This window comes from Lepidochelys kempii, chromosome 18 (assembly GCF_965140265.1).
Source record: "Lepidochelys kempii isolate rLepKem1 chromosome 18, rLepKem1.hap2, whole genome shotgun sequence".
Lineage (NCBI taxonomy): Eukaryota > Metazoa > Chordata > Testudines > Cheloniidae > Lepidochelys > Lepidochelys kempii.
In genome coordinates, this window is record NC_133273.1 from 23,634,611 (window position 1) to 23,648,575 (window position 13,965).

General features: G+C 52.4%; 1 protein-coding gene across 4 annotated transcripts; it reads left to right on the forward strand.

Moving 5' to 3' along the window:
* The first annotated feature begins 28 nt into the window (after positions 1 to 28).
* Positions 29 to 12,993, forward strand: TAS1R1 (taste 1 receptor member 1). Of its 4 annotated transcripts, none has more exons than XM_073316505.1 (7): positions 29 to 516; positions 2,193 to 2,311; positions 3,380 to 3,686; positions 4,223 to 5,017; positions 5,750 to 5,962; positions 6,605 to 6,725; positions 8,288 to 12,993. In XM_073316505.1, the coding sequence occupies exons 2-7, from the start codon at positions 2,220 to 2,222 to the stop codon at positions 9,208 to 9,210; spliced, it is 2,451 nt and encodes an 816-aa protein (XP_073172606.1). In that variant the 5' UTR covers positions 29 to 516; positions 2,193 to 2,219; the 3' UTR covers positions 9,211 to 12,993. The 4 variants fall into 4 exon arrangements, with proteins under 4 accessions (XP_073172606.1, XP_073172605.1, XP_073172604.1 ...); XM_073316504.1 differs by having other exon boundaries at positions 29 to 512; XM_073316503.1 differs by having other exon boundaries at positions 29 to 2,311.
* Positions 12,994 to 13,965: the final 972 nt, after the last annotated feature.

Below are 13,965 nucleotides of genomic sequence, written 5' to 3' on the forward strand. Positions count from 1 at the left end.
CCCCTCCCCCCCGCCGGGCCGCCACACGGCCCCCCCCCCCACGGCCCAGACCCCGTACACCCCTTCCCTGGCCCGGGGCACTAGGCGTGTGTTTGTGCCGAGGCTACTCCTTGACCCAGGGAGATGGAGCCGCAGGATGGGCTCTTGCATCCCCACTAGGGCAGAGGCCAAGGCTGGGCCCAGCAAGGCAAGGCCCCCTGCAGCCCCACTGAACTCCACTCCCTCCTGCTCTGCGCCGGGGCTTCTCCACCTGTGTTCCTTTGCGCACCTCTAACAAGTCCCAAGTGGCGGTGCAGACGGCTGTTGGCTGTATCTGTCCTTGAGTCCTGGTCAGCGAGGTTTCAGTCTCAGCCTTGTGCGGACCCCTTAGACGTAGTCCACGGACCAGAGACTGAGAACCACGGCTCTGTACAAAGCCGGAGCGAGGGAAGGACACCACTGTGACATGAAGCGCTCTCTGGACTCTTCCCTGCACCTGCTTATTAGTGCGCAAAGTCTCCAGCCCAGGGACGGTCGGTACTGATGTGTCTTGTATGTTGTAGGCACCAAAAAAAAAGAAAAGGCCCAGCTGCACGCTTTCCCCTCCTCAGCCTGCACTCCCCATTATCTGCTCTTCCTCAGAGTCCACCCCAAAAGGGGAGCTCATCCATAAGCATCTGTTAGACCTGTCATAAACCCCAAAGCTTATGGTCAATGAGCAGCACTTATTTGTCAAGTGCCGGCAGTGAATGTGTCCCCTTCCCCAGCAAGCTTACTGTCTCGAGCAGTGGTTCTCAAACCTTTTTTTTTCCTCCACAGACTACTTGAAAATTGCTGAGAGTCTCAGCGAACCACTTAATGATCTTTCCAAATGTTGTTTGTACCGTTAGCTAACTATGGTAAAGCGCTTTGGATAAAAGTGCTACATTAAAAAAACCCCTTAATAATTAAAGTTTTTTGTTCAACAAATAAAAGCACACAACTCAACTTTCTAATGCAATGGATGTGCCCTCTCTCCCCCGCTGCAGCAGCCCCTGCGCAGGGGTTGGGAAGGAGGGGGTCACTCCCTCTCTCCCCCGCCGCAGCAGCCCCTGAACTGGGGCTGGGAAGGAGGGGGGGTCTCTCCCTAGCAGCTGCAGCCCTGGAGCTGGAGAAAGTCTCCTCTTTCTCTGGCCGCTGCAGCCCTGCACCTCCCAAATTCCCCCCACCCCCACTTCTCACCCCACTGCCCTCTCCCACCTACCCGCCATTTCCCCCAAGGCCACCACCTCACCTTACATGTGCGCCTTCTCCAGGGTCCAGGCACCTAATTAGTGGAGCCATGCCTGCATAGTTCCACTAATTAGGTGGGTGGCCCTTCATTCTCTTGTGTGCAGCTGCCCAGGCGTGCACCTTAGAGGGAATGATCTGCAGACCACCTGAATGGAGCTCGCGGACCACTGGTAGTCCGCAGACCACAGTTTGAGAACCTCTGATCTAGAGAATACACATACCATTTAGAGGAGGACACACAATGGTAATTTATCTTTTATTACCTTTGTGAGCCTCACTGAAGAAGTAGTTCATTAGCAGAGATTCTGATGTACATCACATACTGGCTTTCTTCTCTTTCCCCTCTCTATTACATGCAGAACATAGTGCAACATATATAGTAGTTATATAAGAACACTCCTAAATGCCCATAACAAAAGCCCCACACAGCCCACTCTACTTCCTAAAACACTCCAACATCAGCTTGTTGAATGAAGCTATAAAATAACTGCTCAGTTTAACGTGAGAGGGAGGTGGTAGAGAACAACTCTAGAGAGAGTATCCTCCACGAAATTCATGACCTAGTTAATTCATGCCATTTCCACTGACCACAGGGTCTGGGCTCACCTGCAGAATATTACAATAGATAAATCCCTGCTTGGTTTGTTATTTTTACCTCAAAGCAAAACTTCCTCCCTTCCTGGGAAAGTGTGAAGTCCTAGTTCCTGGGTACATGTTGTATCAGGGGCATTTGCGTATGTGTAAGCTGTCTATGTAAATAGTCCAAGGTACTTCAGGATCTGAGATCCTAACATTGTCTGAGAGGCAGTAAGTGTTGTGTCCATTATACGCTTCCCGGCCCCTTCTCCAGAGAGCTCTGTGCCAACAGCATGATGCTTTCTCCTCCATTCATTTTATATTTGTATCTCTTGGCTCCATGTTATTGGGCTTTCATATGCCAGAACACGGGGCCTTCTTCTGACTTCAGGATGGATGGAGATTACACGATTGCAGGATTTTTCCGACTGCATAGCTACTCAACAACAGTGAAATCTAGACCGGAAGTTGACATATGTGACAGGTAAGTGAGAAGGGTAGGGCTTGGCGCTGCAACAAATACTATGTATCAGTACCTAGATACTACAGTTAGTATGTCCAAGCAGGGGGTATGCTGTAATCACTGCTTAACATGCTGTCCAGTATTATCTCATTGCTTCCTTGTACTTGCGGTCTGTCTGCTAGATCCACCTGTTGCCTCTCATCTTAGCCTTAGATTTTAAATTCTTGGAGCAGGGCCCGTTCTGTATTTGTACAGCAGCTAGTACAGTGGGGCTCCTGCAACCTAATACAATCACAGTGACCAGAGCTTTAGAAATGTGTTTCGCCTAGATTAGACAGACACAAAGAAGAAAATCATATTTAGCAGGAATAGAAACAGGAGGGGAAATGAGCAGGAAAAAGAAGTGGAACAAGAAGTAGGAAAGCAGATATTGGACAAAGAGACCCACTGCAAATAGACAGGAAGCTGCAACAGAGAAGACCCATGGTGGGCTGGGAGTTGGGGCATGCAAGGCTCACCTCTCATTAATAAAATGACAATAGTCCAAAATATCGGAGCTTAGCTGGTGCAACTGCGGCCATTACTGAAGAAAATCTCTGCTACAGCCAATATCCACTTTGTGCCATCAGAGATCTGGGGAGATGCAGGTGGTTTCTCCTCCTCTTGTGCCACCTGAGCAGGAGAAAGGGAGTAGAACAGGGCAGTGAATCTGCCCCATAGGATATTGCATAAAGAGTTGCTGATTAGGAGAGGGGCAGTGGGGATTTGAACTAATAGGTAAGATCTGATGTGTGTTGTGTAACAATAAATAGCGGCAAACTCAGTGTAAACGTACAAAAAGAAAGATGTTTGTGCTGCTGGTCTCCTCATGAATCCCCTGTGAGCAATGGTACATGTAGCAGAGGGGGGCACAGACAGGTGAAGTGATTTGTCTGAGGTCACCTAGTGTGTCAGCATTAGAACTCCAGGCTGCCTGGCTCTTGGACCACATTGTTGTTATGCCAGGCATTGCCCAGGGTGCATCTCCAAGATTCAGTGAAGCCTTCACATCTCTCTCTTGCCTCTGCAATAACACTTGTGTTTCTGCAGAGCAGCCTCTGTTTACAGCCATGGCTACCACCTGTTCCAAGCCATGAGACTCGCCATCGAGAAGATAAACAACTCCAGCAGTCTCCTCCCCAATGTCACTTTGGGCTACGAGATCTACAACACATGCTCAGAATCTGCCAACATGTATGCAACCCTGAGTATCCTTGCCCAGAGCAGGCAGCACCATGTGGAAGTGCTCAGCACCTTCACACACTACCAGCCCAAGGCTGTGGCTTTGATAGGACCAGACAGCAGCCACTTTACCCTCACCACTGCAGCTATCCTGAGCATCCTCCTTGTGCCAGAGGTAATCAGTAGCTTGTCTGGAGCAACGCCAAATATACCGTAAGCGATACGTTATCTGTGGCAGGGTCAAACACAGGAGCTGATTAGGGTAATACTGATTAATCAGAAGAAGGACAGGAAGTGGGCTTGTGGTTTGGAGTGGAGGTGGCTGGAGGATCAGTGCTCCAAGCAGGTGTTGCGACCCCTATGGTCCTTTGTGGCATGTGGGACTCAGTCTCGGTGTGACTCCAGAAGAGGTTAGGCTCATTCCTAGCGCTGAAAACGACATGCAGCCATGCTGCTTACTTGGTTGTTTTTTGAATGTGTGTTGCTGCGGCTACCACTTCCACATGCCCTCCAAATACCAATCCCCTCACGCCCACAAGAGTCACTGCTGACGCTGGTTCCTCCTGCCGGTATCGTTGCTCGGTGCCAATCGCCCCCCTGCTCCTCGGGTAATCACTGCTCAGCACTGACCTCCCGGCGGTACCAGTGCCCATCCCCCTCTGCGCAGTTTCCCAGCTGGAGACACATCCTTTCCCTGATTCCCTTTTGCAGATTAGTTACGAAGCCTCCAACGAGTTGCTGAGCCTGAAGAGCACCTACCCCTCGTTCCTGCGCACCATCCCCAGCGACAGGCTGCAGGTCGAGGCACTAGTGCTGTTGCTGCAGGAGTTCAGGTGGAACTGGATTGCGGTGCTGGGCAGTGATGATGCCTATGGCAGGAACGGGATAAAGACCCTGAAAGAAGTGGTGGCTAAGCATGACATCTGTGCCGCCTACCAAGGAATCATCCCTATGAAGGGGGGTGCCAACAGCCCAGAGCTGAAGGAGATGCTTAGAGTCCTTGTGGAGACCGGTGTCAATGTCACCGTCGTCTTCTCCAATGTGGACAGTGCTACAGACTTCTTTGACATGGTGGTTCAGGAGAACGTGACGGAGAAGGTGTGGCTGGGCACTGAGGCCTGGTCTCTAGCCTCAGAAGTCTGGAGCATCCCCGGCATCCACAGAATTGGCACGGTGATTGGGTTGTCAGTCAAGCAGGCAAAGCTTCCAGGATTGGAGGAATTTGAATCTGCCCATGTGAATTCAGAGAAAAGTAATGTAGCCATGTGTGCCCCTGATTTGGGTGCTGAAGGGAGCAGTGGTGGGAGCAGCAGCAATGAGAGTACCAGCCAAGGCTGCAATCAGATCTGCACAAGGTGCCACTCACTCACTTCAGCGCCCCAGGCGTTTGACATTTGGGCTGCCTTTAATGTATATTCGGCGGTGTTTGCTGTGGCCCGTGGCCTGCACAACTTGCTGGGTTGCTGCTCGGGAGCGTGCAGCAAGGACAAAGTCTATCCCTGGCAGGTGAGTGGGTCACTGGGAAAGGCTCCCTGCTCTCTTGTAGACTCTTGTGAGAGTCTCCTTGTGTGAAGCTGCATGGGGGCAGCCCAGAGCTCAGGGCAGGTTTGACTATGATGTAATGAGAGGCAGGGGACTGGAAGTAGAAAGGAGCAGAAGTATAAGCATCTAGCAGGATGAGCAGGTGTCCAGCAGCTCCAAGATCTACCTGTGAGCTGCATGCTGTCAGAGCACCGATAAGGTTTCAAGGCTGGTGAATTGAGTCCCAGAACAGGCCAGCACGGCTCTGCCAATGGGCCTCACCCTGCTCTGGAGAGACCATCCCTAATTAGAAGAGAGGATGGATGGTAGCTGGGGGCCTCGGACACCTGGGTTCAATTCTCTGCTTCCCTATAGACTCCATGTGCCTTTGGGATGCCACTGACAGTAAAATTTTCAATAGCCCCTAAATGACTCAGATGCCTCCATCTCTTGAAAGTCAATGGGACTTAGGCATTTTTGAACAATATACCACTAGTCTCTGTGCTTCCGTTCTCCAGCTGTAACATGGGGATAATAGCACCACCCTGCCTCCGGGTGGTGGGGGAATTCATGAGGAAGAAGAAAGCAGCAAAGACTTGAACCCTCCCACCCCGTTAAGGCCCTAACCTATCCCTGACTGGGGTCTTTGCCCAAGTGGCTGAAGCTGTGTGTGGGAATCTTGGGTCTTTTCTGTCTGTGGCCTTTTTTGTTTTCCAGCTCCTGGAAAAAATCAAGCAGGTGAATTTCACTCTGCAGAATAGCAAGGTGCTTTTTGATGCCAATGGGGATCCCCTGACAGGCTATGACCTCGTCATGTGGAAGTGGACTGGCCTGACCTGGTCTTTTGATGTGATTGGGTCTTTCCTCCAAAAGCCAGACAGACTGAACATCAACCGGGATGGAATCCTGTGGCATACAAAGGATAATCAGGTACCACAGCATCTGAGCTGCATACTGGGAAAGGAGTGGCCTCAGGAGCTTCGGGCAGTAGCACCAAACGGGGATTTTCTTAGCATTACAAACAAAACAAACCTCCCCTTATTCCTGAAACTTGACCCTGCATAAAGCTCTGTGTCCCTGGGGTTGGGGAAACAGAATCCTGCAGGCCGGGAGGGGCCCGCCTCACCACTCCTCCTTCTGCACTGAGTCACATTTTCTGGTCATGGTCAGGTCTGCTGCATCTCCACGGGTCTTTCCCTTAGCAGGGTGAAGCTGGGGCGCCCAGCATCTCAGGGTGCAGGCTCTGCAACCATCAGGGCTGGCAGTACTGGGAACAGAGAGCTGACAAGCTCCTACTTGCATCTTAATTTTCAGAAAAAGCTCTCTCAGGAAGAACCACCCCAGGTATGCCCTTGTGCTGCCCCTGCACACTGCCCCTGCATCCCACCCGCAGTCCTGACCCCTTTCCTGGACATTAAGATGCCTAGAAATATAAGGAACAGCCCTCTGGTGAGCAGCCTGCGCTGGTCCCAGGAACTCAGCTCTGCTCAGTCAGTGCTGTTTCCTAGCGGGCCCTAGCTGTGATGGGGGCTTTCTCTTGGCAGGCCTGACCCTTGCTGTGCTTTCATGTAGGTGCCTATGTCAGCTTGTTCAAAGGTCTGCGTAAAAGGAGAGAAGAGGATGCAGGTGGGGCTTCACCAATGCTGCTTTGACTGTGTGGCCTGCCCCGCAGGAACCTTCCTGAACAGCAGCGGTCAGTAGAACCTGAGGCAGCTCCTCACAGGGGTCACAGCCAGGGCAAGCTGGTTAATCTTGTTCTGCCATTCCTGTGTTCCTATCCTATGCACCTGGCTCCATGCTCCTCTTGGACACGCTTACTCCAGCCCTTCTCTGTGCTCCTTGCTTTCTCCTTCTCCTCCATCCTGGCTGCAGCAGTTTTCTCTTCTCCTTCTCCCATTCCCTTCCCCTTCCCCTTGCGGGGCCTGATGACTAGCGTTTGAGATGCAAATGGCCCAGTGCAGCTTGCGCTCTGACTTCTCCATTTGAATAGCTCTCAGAAGGGCTGCTGTGCTGTGAGTATGTAAATTCCGGGTCTCCCCCGCCCACCACCCAGTGCTGGCTCCAGTGCACTCCTGGCTAGTGCTGGGAAGCTGTGGTTTCAGATGGTTGCCGGGAATCAGATGAACAGGTGAGCTGAAGCTGCCTGACTCCTCTCACTGTGAGCTTTGGGTGGGAGGAGGCAGGTGTGACAGCTGCTGCCTGCCCTGGGAGGAAGAGCCTGCCCACTGTTGTCTTTGTCCTGTTGATGGGGCAGGCAGACAGACAAACCCAGAAAGAATGAGCAGCCCCAGGTGGCAATAAACACCAGGGTGGAATTTGGTTAGTGGCTAGTCGATGGTGCTGGAAGTGATATGAAAATGCTTGGGTGCTGGGGGCCAGGTGGTGCCCTGGGCTGACTGCAGGATTAGCTGATCCCCGCTGTGCCAGCCACAAATGCAAACTTATGGCAAGAGAAAGTCTTCAGCCCCTTCACTCTCACTCAGTAGATGCCAGCAAACTCCACGTTCCACTAGAGCATGAGCTTTGGGCAACCACCAACAGTGAAGAGCCTCAGGAGTAAGTTACTCAGTGGCCTGGCTGGGTGAACAGCCCTGCACCTAACTAGCAGTTGGAGGAGAGAGCAGCTGCTGCAGACATGCCAGCCTTTGTGGGGCTGTTGCATCTGCTGGAGCCCACATCACACGTCCCTGCAGACTAGCTGCATGAGCTGTGTACTTTACCTCAACCAGGACTCCAGCTGGGACCCAGGTGGTCTGTAAGCCTTAGTTCACTCAGCTAAGCCAACAGCAGCTACTGCCCCTGACTAAGCTGGGGGGAGCCGTGCTGAGGGAGGCCACTCTATAGACCAGAGCTCTCCCATTCCAATTCCTTTCCATATCCTGCCACAGTCACCCCAGTGGTCTCATAGGACCATTAATGTCACAGGAATTGCACCCACTCACTCTAGGGCTGAGGCCTTAGGATTTGTCACCTTTTATACTGTCTCATTAAACCTTGTTTGGAGGTGGTGCACATTGATCCCAGGTCATTAAAGACCCTAAGGCACTTTACATAAGGGCTGGGTTGTTATCCCCAGCATCTGTGCTCCACCTCAGAGGTAACTGCATCCCAGTGGTGAGTGATCCCTGTACACAGCTTGTTAAGTGTTTTGGGATCCTTTCAGGCATGAGGTGCTATAAGGTGGCAGATCATTATTACCATAACCAGCATGGTGTGTGAGCAGCATCTCAGCTCTTCCATTCCCTTCCTCTGCAGACCTCTACAATTGCCAGCCCTGTGGTACAGATCAGTGGGCCCCAATGAAGAGTGAAATCTGCTTGAATCGGACCACTGAATTTCTGTCCTGGGCTGACCCCGTCTCCTGGGCCTTGCTGACTGCCATCACCCTTCTGCTGCTGCTGCTGGCAGGGACAACTGCCCTCTTTGCCCAGAACCTCACCACGCCAGTGGTCAAGTCGGCAGGCGGCAGAATGTGCTTCCTCATGCTGGGCGCTCTGATCTGTGCCTGCTGCAGCCTCTACTGCTACTTTGGGGAGCCCACCTGGCACACGTGTCTGCTGAGGCTGCCCATCTTCTCCATTAGCTTCACCATTTGCCTCTCGTGCACTGCAACCCGTGCCTTCCAGATCGTCTGCATCTTCAAACTGGCGTCTAAGTGGCCTGCCTTCTATAGAGCCTGGGTGAAGCACAACGGACCCAACCTGTTCATCGGAGCCTGCACAGCCACCCAGGTGGCGATGTGCCTGGTCTCGCTCAGCATCAATCCCTCAGTGCCCAGGAAGGACTACACGACCTTTGTGACGATGACCATCTTCCAGTGCTCGGAAGATGATGCTGTGTGGGGGCTGCTCTACAACACAATGCTCAGTGTCTGCTGCTTTGTCATCAGCTACATGGGGAAGGACCTGCCTGAGAACTACAATGAGGCCAAGTGCATCACCTGCAGCCTGCTTATCAACTTAGTCAGCTTCATCTGCTATCTCACCACCTACATCTTCTACCATGGCAAGTACCTGGTGGCCATCACTGTGCTGTCCAACCTGTCCACCCTGTCTGGGATCTTTGGAGGCTACTTCCTCCCCAAGGGCTACATCATCCTCTTCCGAGCGGAGCTCAACACCACTGAGCACTTCCAGATGTCTATCCAGAGTTACACCAGGAAGAGCAGCTCAGACTGAGCCCACAGGCGGGGGAGCAGGGAGACTTTGGGATTTACATGGGGTGGGTGGGGGGAGGTCCCTCACAGCTGTTGAATTCTGTGCTCTCAGCATCCCACTGTGGAGGAAGAGGGTGTGACAGAGATCTGTGCAGGGAGCTGCAGGGGGGCTCTAGTGGGAGCTGGGGATGAGATGGGGGGTGCGGAGGGGTGGAGTGAAATGAGCTCAGGCCTGTGACTACCTGCCACCAGTAACTGATCCTGCTGGGCTGCGAGGTGAGAGTAGCTGTGTGGGAGTTGGGATGGAGCGGGTATTGGGCAACATACCCTGCAGGGGGCACATGGGAGCACGCAGGCCACATGGGGTCTGTGCTGTGGGAGGTGGCAGCAAGAAAAGACAGACTCGAGAGCTCCCATGTTTCAGTTAGAACAGGCGTTGACAAAGCTGGGCCTGGGGCCTTGCCTCACTCCCAGCCAGCCTGTGGGGTCAGGGACAACTCATCTGCCATGCTCTTCATCTTCCCTGTGAGTGGAAGGCCGGCCCTGTGACAGAGCCATGTGCAGGGGGCCTGTGCAGGGCACAGTGGTTGTGACCCCAGAGCCTAGTGGGTGAGGGAGTTTAGGGGCAGTGAGGTCAGCCCGGGGCAGTAATGCTTTGCTCTCCCCTTTCGTGGCTCCTTCCCACCTCCAGCCCTCCAAGGGACAGAGCTTCCCAGAGCCGCATCCACACCAGTCCTGCTGCCAGCACCAGGGCTGCACTTCGTAGCAGCACAAGACTGGCTCCATGAGCTAGTGCACATCCTTAGCCAGGCTCCGTGGCTCCAGCATTTCAGGAGCACTAACTCCCACTGTTACACCCTGCATGGAATCCTCATAGCCGCAAGATGGCAGCCCTGCATGCCACCTGCCCAGCTGCAGCGTAAGTTGCAGGTCACAGACCTGGAGACAACAGTAGGTCCCAAGGGGGCCACATCCTCCAAGACAAGACTGCTGTAGGGCATGGGGAATGGAATGGATGGCACAAGTCATTATACTCTATCCTGGCTCTTAAACACCTACCCTCAAGAGACAGATCTGGGCTTCTCTTTTCTCCCTACTAAATGGATGGAATACCTGGTGAGTGGGGCTGGGTGGGGGACGGGATCCCCATGAGCCCAGCACCTCGGAACAGGAGGCTCTTGATGATTTGCTCATGCCCCTGGAACTGAGTGGCCTGATAGTCTCTCAGGCTGGTTACCCAAGAGACGTGAGAACAGCTTCCTGGGAGGCTTGGACCACTGGCTTTGTCAGCTCAAGGTGGAAAAGGAGGGGCTGAGCACACTGGCCAGCCTAGGATAAAAATGCCCCTTTTCTCTCGGGTGCTGATATGGGTAGAGAGGGGGGCTGGGAACATGCTGCTGCTTCTCAGCACCAGGCACCCAGCACCCACGCACAGGCTCATTCCCTCCCACGGGACACTATGGGACACTGAGCAGAGGTAACTTACATAGCGGGCACTCAGATCCAGTCCTCATGCTCTTCTCCCTCAGCATCTGAAGCCATTTCACTGTGCCCTCAGCCCCTCCCTCTCACCTGCCCCAAAAAGTTCTGACCTTAAGTACTATTTTGTCAGATAATTTTTACTGTTAAACTGCCATTAAATATAACACAGGAGAAAAAACACAAATGTCTCTCCAAAAACAGGTGGCAACAGCACCCAAACGGCCAATAACAGTCAATCAAACTTCACTGGAAACTCACTCACTGCTGCATTACAGCCCATAGTTAGCCCCGCTCCTACCCCTGGGGAGTTACAAGAGCCTTTGCCAACAGTGGCATGGTGACTGGCTGCAAGCTGCGATTCCCAGGGTCTGCTGGATTTGCCTAGGGAGGCTGAATGCAGATTTTTGCTCCTCTTTCAGGGTGAGTCACTCAGTTGTCAGTTTCAGCTGAGAGTATCCAGGGGAATAACATCTGCCGCCATGTGTATGAGGTTCCCTTCCAGCCAAGTATGCCAGCAACGACCAAGGGGATGGAGCTGTTCTGCCTGGAGCAGTTTATAGCCTGTCCCTCAATGACAAGGGGCTCTTTCTGCCAGGGCCTCCAAAGCCCCTCTGCGTTCCCTGCGGCTCTGGGACAGGCTCCCACCCTGCACTCAGCAGTTTGCTATTTGTTGCCTCATGCTCCCCGAGTGATGCAAACTGCAGTGCCTCCTGCAAACTCCAGGCCTAACCTCCACTGTGCTGGGAAAGTGCTCCCCTGTGGATGGGCAAGAAGCCAACCGAGCTTTCTGAATGAGATACGCAGGCTGTTTGTCTTCCTTGGATGCCCAGAGCACACTAGTCACCTCCTTGCTCCAAAGAGCTCCTATTCTTAGCTCAGTGACACAATAAGGTCATCACCAAGGTCTGTGGTGGGAGGGAGCCTGAGGAGAGGAAGGACGATGATGCCAATAACACAGTCATGCTGGGATGCAGAAAGATGTGCACACACAAGGAACGGGCTACTGAGGGAATTTGCACAAATATCACATGCTCACCCCCCCATCGCACACTCACCTCCCCCATTTCACACTCTGCTCACTCACATAGGTCAATGGGCTACAGGGTGTCTCTCTGGATTCACGGCCAGGCTTATGGCTTTTTCAGGGAACAGTTTTATTCTTCACTATAAAACCTAGGCCAAACAGCAAAACCCACCAAACCCCCACCCCTAGTTCTGGCCACCAGGGGCTCCTGCTCCCAGAGGCTTTTCCCCTTGGGTCTCTTAACACTTAGAGGGAACAACACAGCCTTCAGCAGAAGCCCATCTCCATCCTTCCCACCTGAGGCAAAGTCTTCACTACCACGTCAGAATAACTTTTTCACATGTAAGTTACACCTAAGCGCCGGTGTGGACGGTCCTATGTCGGCAGGAGAGCATCTCCCAGTGCCTCTCGCAGAGGTGGATTCACTGTGCCGACAGGAGAGCTCTCTCCCATTGGCCTAGAGTGTCTTTGGCAGACGCACGGCTGTGGCTTGGTTGCAGCTGTGCCGATGTAGTGCTTCTAGTGTAGACTAGCCCTGAGTCACCTGGTGGCTTGATAATCCCTTACTCCCTTCCCAGATGGGCCTGATAGTTGAACAGGGCTACTTGGCACAGGTGCCGACTCCGTGGGTGCTCCAGGGCTGGAGCACCCCTTGGGAAAAATTGGTGGGTGTTCTGTACCCACCGGCAGCTCCCTGCCCCGCCCCAGCTCACCTCCGCCTCCGTCTCCTCCCCTGGGCGCGCCGCGTCCCTCTTCTCCCCCCCTCCCTCCCAGCGTTTGCTGCGGCAAAACAGCTGTTTCCTTGTAGAAGTTCCTGCTCCTAGTAAGTGGAATTACTGAGCCCTGAGACTACCAGAGCAGGACAGGCTGCAGATTTTATACAATGGACCAGATTCTGAGACTCCCACTTGTATTAAGTAGCACCTGACTCAGCAAACAGTCCTACTGACTTAGATGGGCCCTGTCATGGAGCGAAGTGCTACTCAACCTGAAATAGGAGAGCAGAATCTGGCCTAATAGCTGCACAGATTTTGGAACAGTACCAAGCTCATCACATGGAAGAATATTTTAATGACAAGTCCTTGTAACATACTTAAAGGCTCCCCATGTCCAGCCCAGAACCCTTGGCAGGAAGCTTTCTGCTCTCCCATAGCTGAAGCTTATTTTATTCCTTGTCTATTAAGCTGTCATTGCTAACTGTAGCTATTGCAAACATTCCTGTGCTGCAGAATGCAAATGGTGGGTTGTTACAATGTTTCATGAGCTGCCAGACTCAATAAAAAGAAATCGCTAATGACAGCCCGTTTAATTACAGATTCTCCTTTTTTAGGTCACAACTGAATATTCACTGAGTCAACCAGAGGGAGCAGGGCTGCAATAACTAAGTCACAGCAAATACCAAAGGTGGTCAGTCCCTCCATACGGACGTCAAATGCTAGCAAGTAACCGACTCTCCACGAAACAGCTCTATGCATAGGCCTGGAAAGGTGTCCATGGTGCTAAATGCAGGAGTCTAAATAAAGCCTCCAGCTGATTCCCTGCTGATTCTCCTTAGCAACAGAGACCCAGGTCAGGCAGATGCTATAGCATGTTGCGCTCAGTGAGAGGAGAGTTTGATGCTCTGAAGCCTCTGGCTTTTGAGACACACAAATCCACGTTAATTAATATCCACATGAAAAATGACAGCTATTGTGATAGGAGTCCCTGTGAGTGATCGAGGTCCTGACATGGCCTTCGTGCCTGCCCATCCGAGCACCTCAGAGTCATTCATGGATCTTTATACTCACTACATTGCTGGGAGGGTGTGGAGCATTAGCCCTGTTTACACTGGGGTAGATCAGCACAAACAACAAGGAGTCCTTGTGGCACCTTAGAGACTAACACATGTATTTGGGCATAAGCTTTCGTGGGCTAGGACCCACTTCATCAGATGCATGGAGTGGAAAATACAGGAACAGGTATAAATACATGAAAAGATGTGATTTGCCTTACCACGTGTGAGGTCAGTCTAACAAGATAATTCAATTGACAGCAGGATACCAAGGGAGGAAAAATAACTTTTGCAGTGGTAATGAGAGTGGCCCATTTCAGACAGTTGTTAAGAAGGTGTGAGTAACAGTAGGTGGAAATTAGTATTGGGGAAATTAGGTTTAGGTTTTGTAATGTAGATTAGGTGACTGCTCCCAAGTGGCTGAGCTGAGAACTGAAGTCAGGTCTGTTGTGTGGCAAGTCAGTGCCCCATCCTCAAGGCATCCTTCCTAAATGACACAC